The 17,651-nt window shown below is 38.2% G+C and overlaps 1 protein-coding gene across 1 annotated transcript in view; it reads right to left on the reverse strand.

Moving 5' to 3' along the window:
• Positions 1 to 4,655: 4,655 nt before the first annotated feature.
• LOC126248142 (high affinity copper uptake protein 1-like) overlaps positions 4,656 to 17,651 on the reverse strand; it is a 49,274-nt gene continuing 36,278 nt past the window's right edge. The window contains exons 3-6 of the mRNA XM_049948842.1: positions 16,395 to 16,531; positions 16,219 to 16,317; positions 13,953 to 13,982; positions 4,656 to 6,164 (exon numbers count right to left, since the gene is read on the reverse strand). Coding sequence (XP_049804799.1) covers positions 5,963 to 6,164; positions 13,953 to 13,982; positions 16,219 to 16,317; positions 16,395 to 16,531 — 468 coding nt within the window. The 3' untranslated portion in view covers positions 4,656 to 5,962. The remainder of the gene's footprint in view (positions 6,165 to 13,952; positions 13,983 to 16,218; positions 16,318 to 16,394; positions 16,532 to 17,651) is intronic.

Consider the following 17,651-nt stretch of genomic DNA (forward strand, 5'->3'; position numbering starts at 1 on the left):
ATTGCAGTAAGCAGGTTCAAATGGATGTAGGCTGCAGTAGCTATGCAGAAATGAAGGGGGCTGCATAGGATAGATTAGCATGGAAAGCTGCATCAAACCTGTCTTTAAACTGAAGACCACAACAACAACAACAAAGCATCTGTAGCCAGCTCATCTGACTTATCGGATTAAAATTATGGTTGGTTGGCCAAATGGCTTTCTATCCACACCTCACATTTAGCTCTTGGTGACATTGAGGGTTAACCATCACAGACACACTAATCAATTTGTTGTCACCTGCTGGATAGGTACACTGGACCTGCTGTACACTAATGATATGGGGTAGCTTTGTTGGCTGTTCAGTGAAGACTATGTAATCTATGGCAGGTGCATTACTAAATGAAGGTATTAATATTTGAATCACTCTTCTGTGTGTCTGTTGAGATGCTAACTTGGTGTGTCATATTCTTCACTATACCCATGAATGACTTTGGAAAGTTGTGCTGCTGACTACTTAAAATTTCTGGATCTCCTCCTCCTCCTCCTCCTCCTCCTCCTCCTCCAAGGAAAATGGAAAATCCTAACTCCATACAGTATGGCTTCCACCAGAATTAATGTGATGTGGAACTGGACTTGAGCCAATTTTAGTAACAGTTTCGACAATTTCTTGACCCTGTTTGATAGCCAAGTGTGTGCAAAATACTGTCACTCAAAACCACTAAATGGGCATTGTAGATGTGGCTGTTCTTTTAATCTTCTTAATGCATTTGGAAGGACATGTGTATCAAAAATTAGGGCAGATACTGCCATCTTCTGCTAACTATTAATCTTTTTCATAATTTTTCACATAATTTGTGACACACTCAGTGTCAATACTTCCTGTGTTTCATGGATGACTACATCCCTAGATGTCTACTCATTTCCTATTTCTTAAACATTCTGCAACAGTGTAACCTAATGTAATATGCCTGTTTCCAATAGTATAGACCCATTTCTCAGCTATTTTAGTGACTACAGAGTACCTACTATTCTGCACAATATAGGTAAGAACTTTTCTGACATACCACCTTTCCTTACCCACAAGCCGACACTTTGTTCTGTTACTGTTACCGTGTATTATTTTTGCTTGCATGTGTTTAGGGGCCGGCCGGTGTGGCCGTGCAGTTCTAGGTGCTTCAGTCTGGAACCGCGTGATCGCTGCGGTCGCAGGTTCGAATCCTGCCTCAGGCATGGATGTGTGTGATGTCCTTAGGTTAGTTAGGTTTAAGTAGTTCTAAGTTCTAGGGGACTGATGACCTAAGATGTTAAGTCCCATAGTGCTCAGAGCCATTTGAACCATTTTTGTGTTTAGGGGGGCTGAACTGCTGTCTTGTGTTATAGGGCTTGTGTGTTAGTGCTACCACCTGAACCCTTGAGACAAAGTTTATACAGGTTTGTACCATTCTGGGCAGTGAAGTCAAGATCCCATTCCCTGTGACACATTTTCTCATCACACAATGGTTACTGAAGCATATGCAGAGTCTAAGGTAATGAGGACTGGCAGCACTGGTCACCGTTTTGCACAGATGTCATGTCACATGTAAGTTGTCAAATGCTATGGACAAGGCATGAGTAACCACATTTAATGTAGTAAACTGCTTTCTCTTAGAATTAGCAATAAAATTCCTGTTGAAGTAATAAGCTCAGACTGACAGAAAATGAATTACATAATTTACAACCATGCCACCACACATTTCCAAATATCCTGAAATATAATAGTGGCCATCTGTTTGGATAATATGGTGATATGACAGTTACATTTTATGTAGAAGTATGATAAAAGTTGCAGAAACAATTGAAATTCATGGTATTATATTCAGCAGATAATATGGGCAAAGGGTAACATAACTACAATACTCAATTAGACCAATTCTGAGTGTGTTAAAACAATGTGCATGTTAGTTGTGCTTTCAGGAAGACTGCCATACTGAGGCAATTCAAAATTTTGATACATTTTAGGCACACTGATTCATTAAAACTAGGAATATTTCCTTAAATATTATGCCTAGAATAAAATGTGCATTAAATGCGAATAATAAAAAGTTACATGAATGGAAGACAGATTTGGATAGTAGACCAATATTTTTATCATACTCACAGAAAGAGGAGAGCTACCACAACTGAGCAACCAATCCGGAAACAGACCACAGTAATTAAGTGAACATTTCCTCATTTAGTCAGTTACTGAATTTTGTGTTTTTATGAAGAAAAAAAAATACAATAGGGTGTTTTGTCATCAGAAGCTAAGGATAAGACCTGTGCGCAGTAATCAACAGTGTTTGTTAATATTTATTAGTAACATAACAATGAGGATGCTTATCACTTTTGATAGTCACACACTGCTGCAAGTTACACAAAACTGTGTGATGCTGTTATGTGTATTTATTGGAAATGCCACAGTGGACTACAAGCTAAATATTATCATTATTTTCAGCATGATACTCGTATTTCCATGCAGTAGCATCTGAAATGTATGGGAGGATGTCAATGTAACTTCATACATGTCATTTGCATATCTGTTAATGGAATATACTATAATTGCAATTCTCTGTTACAGGTCGAACTAGCACCGATGTGCATTAGCGGTGTTCGTGTTTAGTGTTGTTGCTGGCCTGCTAGGGTATGTAAGAATTGAACGATACAGATTCCGCATACTCATGTGAAACGTTATCAGGAGCCTCACTGTGGGTCTCCATTAGGGCAGCTGGTGGAATCCTGCAATATCTTTATTAGTGGAGCATTCAGATGAGACAGTGGTCCAATGTCGGACTGTGTGGGAATGTGAGTGCAAGCACAATTGTCCTCAAGGTTTCAGCTGATTATGTCCAACCGTGACAAGGGAGAATCACTGTATTTTGCACCCTTTCATATCTGCACCTCCCATCCAAAAACAACAGTCTCACTACAACATTCTGTCATCCTGCACCATCGGTCATAGACTACCAGCAGCCAAACTAGGGAAATTGTCCCAAGTGTAGGCCGCTGTTAACACCACAACACACATGTAGCATTTGCAGTGGCTGGGAAGCATGGACTGCTGATGAATGGCATGCATTGTTGTTGCGGTTCCGCACTATCCTGGATGATCGTCTTCGGTGAGTACAGTGACGACCGTGGAAGAAGTCCCAGTGTTGTTACGCCTGCATCATGGTGTGCGGAGCCATCAGGTATGACTTCAGGTCATGGCTGGATACTTATTTTTTCAGGCTGTGTGATATGTTTTCAATCTTGTACTTTTATAGAAGATATATTTGTATTGTAGCAGTTACACCATTGTGCACTTCTGTCACACTTTGTAAATCTATTTAAACTTTAGTTATGAAGGTGTTTTCATTGTTTGTGGGGAAAAATGATGTTCACATTGCTCTGTCTGCAGCACTATACCAGTGCTCACCATGTCTGCACACGCATTTAGTGTCCATTGGAGAACACCCTCTTCTTTCCCATCTGAAAGCCACATGAAAAATGTCGAGACTTACTTCCTGCTTAGTCATGATAGTCATTCCCTTTTATGAACCGGTAAGTATGCACTATCTCCCAGACATTAAAAAAAAAAAAAAAAAAAAAAAAAAAAACAGTACTGTTTCAGATGTTTACACAAGTGATAAATATGTTGCATCAATTTTTACTTTCTATGTGACAGGGACTGTTGAAATTCCTATTTCCGTCGCAATTGAAAAAATTAAAAACAGGCATTTATGGAAAGTAGAGAAAACATTCCAATTGCTTCAAAGAAGCTTGTGTCCAGGTCTTTCTCAAATTAATTGATCAAATTAATTGATGGTATTACTACTTCCAAAAGGGATAGGAGGCAAGATGTTTACAAGAATATGGAAGACAAATCTGATGGCAATAATGTTAATGACCTAATTTGTGAACATTTACTTCTGGTAAAACTAATCCAGACAGTTATCATCCCTATATGTGAACCTACTATGCTCTCTCACATAACATGACAAGGTGATAAGATGGCTTTGGCCAGAACTTACCTTCACGAAGTGAAATGCCTCATATACTTATAGAAACACTGAAAGTAAAAACAAGTAATCTTAGTGTTTTGAACTTATATGTTCTTTCTTTATGGAGGTCAGAGGGATTGGTTGGTGAATGTTAGAAACCAGAGGATGCAAGTCACTTGGATTCACATTTGAGGAGGACTTACATGTGAGAGTGAGGGAGGACAAAAATGAAGAAGAGGTCATGGAGAGAGTAGAGCGTCGAAAATTTACACTGGTAAGCCCTGTGCCAGTTTCAATTCAGAGATAATAGAAGGGACAAAGTAAGCAGTAAAAGTGGATTAAAAAGACTAATGAAAAATGGAATAAATAATGCAATTAAGTAATACCAGAGAAGGCAAAAAAGAGAAAATGTAAACCATTTTAAAAACGAGACAGCTGGAAGATTAAAAATATAAGTAAATAATTTAGTAAATAACTAAATTATCAACTGTTGAGGTCGAGGAGGGCTTGTTAGTGGTGGTTAAGTTCATCTTTTGATCCCAGCATGCTACTACAAGAGTCAAGATCCATTAATGCACCACCCTTTCACCAGAGGAAAAAATTTCATTACTTAATTACAAAAACAATACCTTATTTGGTATAAGAACACAATTTATTGTCAAAAGAAATTTAAAAATATTTTTAAAAATCTTCGTGTTCTTTATTACTGGTCTCAAACAGTTATGTTTCACAGTGTAATGTACACTATTGTCAGATCTTTTATACATGTATGAATACATTAACAAGTCATATTGGTAACAACTGGCTTTTTTTCAGTTTCATATTCTCTCCATATTATGGAGATGGTTCAAGTGCCAGTATCTGATGTGGCACAAACATTATGCAAATCAAAAACAAGCAAACAAATATTTAGGATGGAATGTCATTTCAACGTGATTCTGTGTTGTAAAAAATGAAATTTTCATGTCATTCCAGCTCTCACGATTTAATTAAAAAAAAAAAACTGAATGTCTACTCACACTGAATACATAACGATTAACAACAGGAAATGTTACATGGAAGCCATTGTGTACATTATTATCAATTTTATTTGAGTTTTTCAATGTAAGGCACATTATTTAATATTTCTACCATAACTGACAGATAATTTTGCAGAAGAGTACCACAGAAAATTATTATTACCCAGCAACATTTTTCATGCTTCGATGTATAAGTCAGAAGTAGCTTTGGTTAAATATTGTAACATCAATGTTAGGCTCAGAGAGTGCCTGCACATATTTACTCCCCATAGAACTATACAGTGAAAACACTAATATATTTTCCGGATTTTGTAAGGTGTCTAGTCACTACAGAAAATTGATGCTTTTCTTTTATGCAAACTGAAAGTAACTATAACATCATCACAAAACAGCTGACAGATCTGAATAAAACATAACAAAATGAGAGAGAGCGAATAACTTGCCATATTTGTATGTATAGTTTTCATCATTTGATCACTTATTTAAGAAAACTGATAAACTTATTTCAATTTTGAAGCCAAAATAAAAACTTCCTTTCATACTATTAAGAAATACAAACTAAATTGCCAACAAAATTATTCTCGGAATGTACTACTTCATTACTACAAAATTCCAGTCCACAAACAATTGCTCTAAATAAATGTTCATTGTTTCCCTGATTTTAATACAGTACATTATTAAAATATGCTGTAAAATAATCACTGACCGTGTCAATGTGACGCAATAAAAATATTAGCAGCTCTTACTAACTGTTAAAATTTTACCAAAGAATTGTACACTTAAATCTGCGACTTTAGAGTCATGAAGGCATCAAAAATATAAAAAATATATATTGGACTAAGGTAATGCTACATGCAGTCCATCTCAAGCTTTAACATAATTCCTGAACAAGACAACACTCAACAACAATTAAGCTGAAATATATCCATCATAGTCATAATTTACACTTAAGCAAATAAATATCTGTCAATGACAGTGTTCAGTTACATCGACAATTGCTGATTTCTTCCAACCAAACAAAAAATATCCTAGTGCAGCACCAATAACAACAGCCATGCATAGCCATACATTGTAGGTCATGAATATCAGCATCAGGAAGTAACTCAGGATGATTTGCACTACATGGAGAAAGGTCTGGAAGAAGTGCATTGAACTGAACATGTTGCGTCTGTAACAGAAGCATATCAACAGATGTAGTATCAACTCTCTAGTACACAATTTTTGTTCAGAAATAACATTAACAATTATCCTAAGATAATGGACACAAGGCAAATGCTTAGTGGTTTATCTCCTCCCATTACGATAAGTACTTACAGCAATTCACCAGCAAAGAGTTATGAACAATATGTATGGTGTCTCTCCTAAGAGTCATTAGGTGATTCCTCTAGCATTTTGGCACATATTTACAATTTCATTTTTGCAATGTATAGCTGGAGTCAGCCCAAACAAATATCTGTGAGCTTCCCTGGCCAATGGTGAGTGCTACCACCATTCAACAGCAGCACTATTTTTCCTGTTTTACCATCCCTGTAAATAAACACTGATAAAACAAATATCACACTAGACTAATTTGGGACTGTTCTATTGAATGTGTGTGTGAAATTCAGCTCCAAAAATCATTTTTGTTTGTAATGGGAAACAAACTGATGTTTTCCATTGCCACTGGGCATTGCATGAAAGATGTGATGAGCCGTATTTGCTTGTGCTGACTCCAGCTACTCACTGCCAAAATAAAATTGCAAATAGCTGCAAAAAAAAAAAAATATAGAAAATGCACCTGATGACTCTTTGAAGGAACACCCTGTGTGAGCGTGTCACTTAAAAGAACTAAAAGAAAAATCAGCAGTTCAATGTATTTCTTTATAAAATGAGAATATTCACATCATGCTTGCAAGATGACATCAGCATGAGGTGGGTTTTGAGAGTTTTTAGCAGTGGATCTTGTGAGTCATGTGTCATTCTGGTGCATCGTACAGCACTGATAATAGGAACATAAGTTTGCAAAAATGGTCTGCAAATAAAGTTCAAATTAAAATTGTAGGTGTTTGGTGAATCCTCTTCCCCTACAAAATACAATATCCATTACATGGATGTTAAAATGCAGGGCAAAGATGATGTGACTTACCAAATGACAGTGCTGACAGGTCGACAGACACACAAACGTACACACAAAATTCAAGCTTTCGCAACAAACTGTTGCCTCATCAGGAAAGAGGGGATTGGATTGGAATGACTCCTTACCCTCTCCCTTAAAACCCACATCCTTTCGTCTTTCCCTCTCCTTCCCTCTTTCCTGATGAGGCAACAGTTTGTTGCGAAAGCTTGAATTTTGTGTGTATGTTTATGTGTCTGTCGACCTGCCAGCACTGTCATTTGGTAAGTCACATCATCTATATATATATATATATATATATATATATATATATATATATAAACTGCCCTGCATTTTAACATCCATGTAATAGATATTGTATTTTGTAGGGGAAGAGGATTCACCAAACACCTACAATTTTAATTTGAACTTTATTTGCAGACCATTTTTGCAAACTTATGTTCCTATTATCAGTGCTGTACGATGCACCAGAATGACACATGACTCACAAGATCCACTGCTAAAAACTCTCAAAACCCACCTCATGCTGATGTCATCTTGCAAGCATGATGTGAATGCAGTGACACATATCACCAGCATGACGCTATGTGAAAGCATTCACCACATGGAAATGGCTCATGAAGAATGCTATTGTCCATGGATCGACATGTAAGTAAATAAAATAAGTAACACCTGAATGGCTTACAAATAGTTCACAGATCTTTACAAAAACTAAGCATCAATACTAAATCAGAAAAGCCATTGAAGTCTGCATTTCCTACAACGATGCAGTACTCAGTCCCTGCTTCCCAGCTTTATTGTTAAAGCTTTAAGGAAAGTGAAACACAGTACTACTAACTGTTAAAAAATTATTGAGCATTTCACCCACAGAAAGGAGGGGGAGGAGGTTATACAAAAAAAATTACAGAACAAAACTAATCACAATATAGTTAAGTGATTTTTCTATTAAGGAAGAGAACTTTCAAGACATTATTAATGCAAAAACAAAATGTTCTTCAACAAAATGCATCTCTAAGATTAAGGACTAAATTTATTAAAGAATCTTAAGCAGATAAGCAACAATGAAGCATCAGCAGTGGGGAAAATTAGGGAAAATTCGAAAGCATTTGAAATCTGGTGCTATAAACAGACATTAATTATACAGGCAAATTACTTTGCGAAGGTATTTTTACATAAAACAGACCCCAATATGAGATGGTAAAGGTGATTATTACACTACTTCCCATTAAAATTGCTACACCACGAAGATGACATGCCACAGACATGAAATTTAACTGACAGGAAGAAGATGCTGTGATATGCAAATGATTAGCTTTTCAGAGCATTCACACAAGGTTGGCACCGGTGGCGACACCTACAACGTGCTGACATGAGGAAAGTTTCCAACCGATTTCTCATACACAAACAGCTGTTGACCAGCGTTGCGTGGTAAAACGTCGTCGTGATGCCTCGTGTAAGGAGGAGAAATGTGTACCATCACGTTTCCGACTTTGATAAAGGTCGGATTGTAGCCTATTGCAGTTGCGGTTTATCGTACTGCGACATTACTGCTCGCGTTCGTCGATATCCAATGACTGTTAGCAGAGTATGGACTTGGTGGGTTCAGGAGGGTAATACGGAACACCGTGCTGGACCCCAACGGCCTTGTATCACTAGCAGTCGAGATGACAGGCACCTTATCCGCATGGATGTAACGTATCGTGCAGCCATGTCTCGATCCCTGAGTCAACAGATGGGGATGTTTGCAAGACGACAACCATCTGCACGAACAATTCGATGACTTTTGCAGCAGCATGGACTATCAGTTCAGAGACCATGGCTGCGGTTACCCTTGCTGTTGCACATACTGAGAAATTTATACAGGTTAACAAGATGTCCTCCATTTCTCATAAAATGCACACACAATTTCAGAAGATTTAGATAATGCTTAATTTTTTTAATAGTGGAATTACAACTGATCATATGCATTAATTATGAATTAGGCTCATGCTTTCACTGTGAACTAAGAAAATTAACTAAGATGACATGATCCACAACTTTAACTATACCTGAAATGCAGATACATTGTTTCCTGCTACAATTTACACTACAGTATTACGGAAGTTACAGAAATTTATTTTCATGGACTCAATCATCGGTAGTTATACAGGGACTCGCATTCGGGAGGACGACGGTTCAATCCCGTGTCCGGCCATCCTGATTTAGGTTTTCCGTGATTTCCCTAAATCGCTTCAGGCAAATGCCGGGATGGTTCCTTTGAAAGGGCACGGCCGATTTCCTTCCCCATCCTTCCCTCACCCGAGCTTGCGCTCCGTCTCGAATGACCTCGTTGTCGACGGGACGTTAAACACTAATATCCTCCCTCTAGTTATACAGAAATTTCAACTTGCCTAAACTTAAGAAACCATTCATGATATGAAAAAATATTATCTCAATGAAAGTGGTTCTGCGCAAGTCCAGAGCGTTATTTAAGGTGACTAGTATAATCAATTAATAATATGCACACTAATGGCAGATCCAAACCACTGGCAGCAGTGATGCTAAAGAATCTTCAAAACCAATATAATGAGCAGCACAGGAAAAGGAGAACACTGCCTTTTCCCTTAAAAATGAGCTTTGGTTTCAAGGAAACTAAATATCTCCACTTTCTGTTTTCAAGTTCCACACTGAGCATCCTCTAGACAACCTTCACTTGAGATACTCTCTATAATAGCAGAGTTAAGTTTTGTGCCTGCCTTCCTTCATGTACTGCTAATTTTATTTCTATGGTCCTCTTTGAGCAATAAATAACCAACCAACCACATTCACATGTCGTTATGTACCAATGGTTTAATTATACCACTCAAATTTACTTATAATTTTTCAATGGTATTTCAAGTGTAAATGTGACTAAGTAAGTAAGTATGAAAAACTTCAATATTCAACCATCTGTTGGTCCAATAATTTTTTCTATCATTCACTGCCTCTTTCACCTATGGCAATGGCTCATGAGAATAAGAAATACTAAGTTGTGCCATAGTTTGGTGTCCATGCTAAATTGTGGATCCCATTATAATTAGCTGAACAAATCAGTTCAATGGTTGGAGAAAGCCAAGGACCTACCAAATACGGCTATGCCTAACAATGAATGTCCACCCAATCGTCAAGTTTAAGGTCAGTTTAACCACTGGAGATATGAAGAGTGTAATTTGAGTTTAATACTTAATACCTGAAAAATCTTGTTCATTTTTAATCACTAGACCATCTGTCATCTGCACAGGCAAGTGGTGAATACTAAAGGGTTTCCAATTTAAAATTATGGGTGTGGAAAACCATGTAAAAAGCATACCTGGGGTGACTGCAGTGCCAACCAAGTGCCACAGACTTCACTGTGCCAAAACGGGGGAGCAGCTACATTAAATTAAATCTGAATCATATATCCTGGTAGTAAATATGTCCAGTCCAGTAGTACAGGAAAAAAGAAAGCAAATCAGCCAAAAGTAATTTTATCTTATGCATAAGTAAATATTGGTAGTTTAGAACTACATAAAATTATACCAACAAATGGGAGTTTCAGTAAGATATGACCTGTGATCCAGAAAAAAAAAGAGTAACAAACTCAGTAACTTAATAGGCTACCAACCAGTTCGCACAGAGTATATTACACCAAAATGTGGTAACTTCCACAGAACAATAGCGTATCAGACCACTATTACCAATGTAAATACACAAACATGGCGTATGCTTATACCAGTCTGTCATAAGTTTTTATTAGCTACACAATGAAAGGGTTTTTATGAAATATGACTATTTAATTTCATTTTTAAGATGCCAAAACTTCTACATGGATGTGAACAATCCTTCAACAAACATTTTAAAGAAAAAAGTACAAGTTCAAAAAAGCGATTTACATGGTACCTTATACTACATGAATATCCCTAATATTTCATAAACTACCCAAGCTATTAAGCAAGCCTTTCTGAAAAGTGGTTATACACAACTAAAGTTTTTTTTAATTTTTTGTATATTTAATGCTTGTGATTTTATCTACAGAGTTACTGAAGCAAAAATAGCATTTTGAAAACTGTTATGTAATAGTTTTTGAAAGTCCTCTAAAAGAAGAGTGTAGTAATAGGATGTTTTTATGAAGTAATGGGACAAAACCTGCACTATGCCAGGAGTCTTTGACTACACATTTATCAAATTTCTCACCTATTTAGTGAACGTTTCACGGCAAATTTTGATGCACTATATCATTAGTTGTTTAGCTCAGGGTCACTTTAAGTGACAAACAAAATACAAAGATCCACCAAAAAGAAGGAAAAACATAGTTAACCCAGTGTCTCAGTACATAAAAAATTACACAATCACACAGCAAAATGCCAACCCACCGCCGGCTGGAGTGACCGGGCGGTTCTAGGTGCTACAGTCTGGAACCGCGCGACCGCTGCGGTCGCAGGTTCGAATGCTGCCTCGGGCATGGATGTGTGTGATGTCCTTAGGTTAGTTAGGTTTAAGTAGTTCTAGGGGACTGATGACCACAGAAGTTAAGTCCCATAGTGCTCAGAGCCATTTGAACCATTTTTGAGCCAACCCACCTGTGTACTATCACCTGCTGAACACTGTTTTTATAACAAATTGATTACAAAGAATTGGAATGGTCCACATTCCTAAGGCATCCTACTGCTGGCGGTCCTGAAGTATAAATTTTGTAAGGTGATTCCCTATGCAAACAGGCTACAAAAATTACATGAACTATATAGTAGTAGCCACCCTTGGCACTCTAGAAATCTGCCATGCAGCCCAAGCTAAATAATTTTACGATACCCAATGACAGTCAGAGGATCAAAACTGGTCAATAATTCAGATATATTTCATCAACAGCTCTTAGCGGTTCTGAAATATAACTTTTTCAATCATCATAATGTGCTTGATTGCATACATATACAGCTATGAAAGCAACAGTGGCTTAACACACAGTTTTGCATCACTACGTTTTTGGTTTTCTGCAGCTATTACCTGATACTCAAATAATAGTCGACTATGATTGTTTGTGCCTAGATGACAGCACTTGATCAGGTAATTGACTATCAATGCTTGTTCCTATTAAAACCAATAAATGACAGCACCTGATCAGGTGGAGGGGGGAGGGGGAGTGGAACAATAATCTGTGTACAATGGTCAGTATCTACGTCAACTGGAATATTGTGAACCAAAATTCTGAAATGACACCATAGAAGATAATCAGGTGGCTTGAACAGGTGGCTTTGTGTCTGATGAATGTCGGGACCACGCACTTGGTCTACTTCTGCCTATCTAGTAGTACTCAGCAAATGTGGTGGTAGGGTGTTGGTGAGCTGCCACACTGAGGTGTGCACAAGTAACAGTCATACTGCTGTCATACTGTTGCATATGAAAATCCATTTTTCTAACTGGGCAGTATGTTCTGAAAGTTAGCAATAAAGCAGTCAAGTGGGGTGTCAAGAAGTACACTGCAATAAGGCTGCCCTTGACAGTGTTGGGCCATATTGTTAGAGATACCCACCCCCCCTCCCCCCCTTTCCCAATCCATCCACTCCTCCAAGCACAGTAGAATGCTTTCAATGAAATCCATTGCCGGCCGCTGTGACTGAGGGGTTCTAGATGCTTCAGTCCGGAACCGCGCTGCTGCTATGGTCACAGGTTCAAATCCTGCCTCGGGCATGGATGTGTGTGATGTCTTTAGGTTAGTTATGTTTAAGTAGTTCTAATTGTAAGTCTAGGGGACAGACGACCTCAGATGTTAAGTCCCATAGTGTTTAGAGCCATTTGAGCCTTTTGAAATCCATTATCGAGTTAAGACAGTTCTCTAGGTAGATTTTGATTTTCTTCACATAGCTTTGAAATGTAATTTCAAAATATGACTCAATTTATTTGATCAGAGCGGAATCCAAGGGAAGGAAATCTGCAATATCTTTTACAGAATATGCCTGTTCACCTCAAACAGTTCACACACATATTCTAGGGTCTTGTCTGTGGTATCAGAACAAGACCAGCCCATGTGAAAAGAAAAGAAACGAAAAGAAAGAAGGAAGGAAGATTTAAGTTTAATGTCCCATCAACAAAAAGGTCATTAGAGACTGAGCAAAAACTTAGATTGGGGACAAGACAGGAAGGAAAGCAGTCATGTCTTTTTCAACAAACCATCTGGCATTTGTCTCAAGATATTTACGGAAACTGGAAAATCGAAAACTGGATGGCTGGGTAGGAATTGAACTGCTGTCCTCCTGAATTCAAGTCCATTGTGCTAACACTGTGCCACCTCGCTTGGTGAGAGTTGAGGGAACACCAATCTCTAGTGCCAGTAATTTCATCATTAAATGTGGTTTTAACCATCAGCTAATTTTACCTGAATACATGTACTGACACTCATTGCAGTTCTACAATTTGTAATGACTATACGCAGTATATATGCCTTTCTTTATTTTAAAGACAATTACACTCACTGTCAAAATGTACATTCGCATTTTGCACATTAGTATTTCCTCATAATTTTGATTGTATAATTTCATATTATGAGTTTCCCAAGTCATCAAGAGAGTAAGAGTGCAAATTAATATGGCTTCACACATGAAGACAACTACAATAATTATTAGTTCACTTCCTGAGTAAAATACACTCAGAAAATGACAAACTCTGCAACTTAAGAAGTGTTAATAAAATCACTGTCACAGAGAAACAATGCAGTTTTAAAGAGTCCTAAGTTATAACTGAACAGATTATATACTCAACAAGTGTAAGCGAGAAATGGTGAGCAAAATAAGGAAGAAACAAAAACAACAACTACAAAGAAAATAGTGTGCAAATAAAGTTAACCAAACTTACGGTTGCTTATGTATAACTTCTCCTACGACGCTGCAGCCATGAAAGAGAGTAAAATAAAAGAAAGTTAGTTTACTGAAAAAACATTAATTTCATGATTTTAGAGTAAGTTTATGATTACTACTAACCAATATTTTACTACTACTAATACTTAAAAATATTTATACTAAAAAAATAAAAACACAATTACTTGGTGAATTGAAGACTGTCACATGGTTAACAGCACTGCAAACACATCAGTTGGCATATGTTTGTCAAATTCACATTTTTTATACAAGAAAAAACCACAAAACTAAAACATAAAAAGAGAAAGCTAAGTCCCACAGAACCAAGAGAGAAATTACAGAAAAATACTTTAGTTATAAAGGGTTCAAGTGAGTGATAGTGATTTTTGTGTGTGTGTGTGTGTGTGTGTGTGTGTGTGTGTGTGTGGTGCACTGCTAGCAGAAATAAATATTATTTCATTTAACAATGTAGGAAAAGACATATTGCTACTTACCCTAAAAAAGACATGTCACATAAAGCTTTTGGCCACAGCCTTCACCAGTAAAACATACACAAACACACCCATGTACGCATGCACGCACACACACACACACACACACACACACACACACACACAAGCAAGCACACCTTATGCACACAAGATTAACAACTCCAGCATCTTGGGCCAGAATGCAACATCAAGTGGGATGCAAGCAGCAATCTGGAGGGAGTGGGGAAGGGGAAGGAATAGTAGTATATGGGTGGGAAGATAAGACGAATGCTGTCTGGTAGCGTGTGCAGTACCTAGACTGCCAACAGTGCAGCATCAGGAGGGTTGTGGGGCAGGGAGGTGGGGAAAAAGGAGTGGCGCAAGGAAAGACAGGTGGATGTGTTGGCAGAGGGCTGTAAATAAACAGGGTGGGAGATGAGAATGGGGAGGAGATGATAGGACAGAGGGTGGTGGGAACTGTTGGGTGGAGGGTATGGGGACAGTACGTTACCATAGATTGAGGCTGGGATAATTAAGGATCCAGATGGCTTGGGTATGGAAGCAGCCATGGAAATCAAGAGTGTTATGTTCAGCTGTAAACTGTGCCACAGTGTGGTCTACTTTGTTCTGGGCCACAGTTTGGCGATGGCCATTCATCCTGGTGGACAGCTGGTTGGCACTCATACCAACATAAAAAGCTGTGCAATGATTGCAACAGCTGGTAAATGACTTGACTGCCTTCACAGGTGGTCTGGCCCCTCATGGGAAAGGATAAACCTGTGACAGGACTGGAAGAAGAAGAGCTGAGTGGGTGGATTGGGCAGGTTTTGCACCTGGGTCTTCCACAGAAATATGATCCTTGTGACAAGGGGCTGGGATTGGGAGTGGCATAGGGATGGACTACGATGTTGTGGAGGTTCGTTGGGCAATGGAACACCAATTTAGGAGAGGTTGGAAGTATCTCTGGTAGGATGTCCCTCATGTCAGGGCACAATGATAGGTAATCAAGGCCCTGACGAAGGACGTGGTTCAGTTGTTCCAATCTGTGGTGATACTGGGTGATGAAGGAGAGACTCCTTTGTGGCTGGTTCTTGGGGGTGATGGGATGATTCAGGGCGTGAGGGGAAATGGCACGTGAGATCTGTCTGCCAACTAAGTCTGGGTGATAGTACCTGTCTGTGTAGGCTTTGGTGAGACCCCTCAGCAAACTGAGCAAGGGTGTGTTTGTCAATGCAAATATGCCATTCCTGGGTAGCCAGGCTAAATGGGAAGGATTTTTTGGTGTGAAAGGGATGACAGCTGTCAAAATGCAGGTACTGTTGGTGGTTGGTGGGTTATATGAGGACAGAGGTGTGAATTGAGCCATCAGAGAGGCATGTCAACATCTAGGAAGGTTGAGGAGGACCACATGAAGTGGATGGGAGAGAAGGTGTTGTTGTGGAGGAACGAAGATATGGTATCTTGGTCCTGAGTCCAGATCATGAAGATATTAATGAACCTGATCCAGACTAGGGATTTGGTGTTTTGGGAGGCTAGGAATGTCTCCTCTAGATGGCCATAAAAAGGTTGGCATAGGAGGGTACCATGTGGGTACCCATGGCTTTGCTGCAGATTTGTTTATACCTTCCCTCTGTGGCCAAAATGTTTATGTGAGTGTCTTAATTGTGCCTGTCTGCAACTTGACATGTCTCCTTTATGTCCTTTTCCTAAATTGTTGATATTCCTACCTGGAGTTTCCATTGTTTGGTTATTATTTCATTTATAATTTTAATTATACATATATATAGTACTTACTCAACTACTTGATTGTCTTCTGAAACCACATTTTTTTCTGCTGGAACGGAAACAGATCTATATTGCAAACCCGTGTAAGTCTTCCAAAACAGGTATTCTCTAAAAGAAGAAGGCAGTATCAGTATCTATGTTATAATATCTTATGTCAACCAATTTATGGTAGTTGGAGGGAGTACCTGTAATACTTCAGTCCTTCATATAGTGCAGCCATACAGAGAATTCCTATCATAGAACCTATAAGGCCATTCACAGAACTTACTTTCCAGCTATCAAAAAGAACAGTTTCACAGTAGCCTGTGTGGAAGGTCATTGCCTGTAAGAAAATTTTTTGCCTTACTTCATACTGTAGTTAAAGAACACATTGACCTAAATTATGACAATACTAAGATTATGGAAATATTACTGAAATTATTAAATTATAACAAAAAATGTGAGGTCCTTGAAAAAATCCCTGAAAAATGGGAGTTTCTTTACATACACTTCTGGCCCTTTTTGTTCAAATAATATATCTTTAAGTACAGAACAGGAAAGACTTACTTCTTTTTTTTTTATTATTATTTAATTTTTGCTGTACTTGTATGGAAGACAATTTAGACAATGATTTATTATGATCCAAAATGTGTCAATGTTATAAAGCCAATATCTCAGAAAAAAGTTCTTTATGACTGAAGGAACTGCCAGATAGACATTGCAACTCATATTCAAAATGAATTTTGTCCTCTTAATCCCGTGAAGGGAGTAAGTAAATGGTCCAAGTTTTTTATGGGTGTACGAGATCCATTCAAAAAATACCGGAACTTTGTCCACAAAATTTTTCTACTCATACCTGTTACTTATTATGCATGGTCTCCTTTGAAATACTCACCTCCACAACTGATATGCCACTCCCAAAACCATTTCTCAGTCTTGGTATGCCTCTTGCTGGATACTATCTGCGAATTTTCTTTTATCTCGTCTATCATTGCAAATCTTTATCCTTTGAAAGGGGGTTTTCAACTTTGGAAATAAAAAAAAAATTCTGCAGAGTCCAGGTCTGGAGAGTACGGAGGATGAGGCAGCATGGTGATTTCATTTTTTATGCAATTGTCTCACCACATTCCAGGCCATTTCCTTTTCACATTTTCTTGCATGCTTCGCAACACATCCCAATAGTATCATCAGTTAATAGATTGTCCCTGTGGCATGAATTCATGATGAACTAATCCTAAAGAAAACTATCAGCATGGCTTTGACATTGGACCTGACCTGACAAGCATTTTTGGCCTTGGAGAGTTTTTCCGAACCCATTGTGAAGATTGGGCCTTGATCTCAATATTGTAACCATAAACTCACCACATCTCATCACCAGGTACAATTCTCTTATGGAACATCCTCATTTGCATGATAGAAGAGCTCTTCACAGATTGTGAGGCAAAAGTCTTTCTGGTCTCGAC

The sequence above is a fragment of the Schistocerca nitens genome, chromosome 3 (assembly GCF_023898315.1).
Source record: "Schistocerca nitens isolate TAMUIC-IGC-003100 chromosome 3, iqSchNite1.1, whole genome shotgun sequence".
NCBI classification, from domain to species: domain Eukaryota; kingdom Metazoa; phylum Arthropoda; class Insecta; order Orthoptera; family Acrididae; genus Schistocerca; species Schistocerca nitens.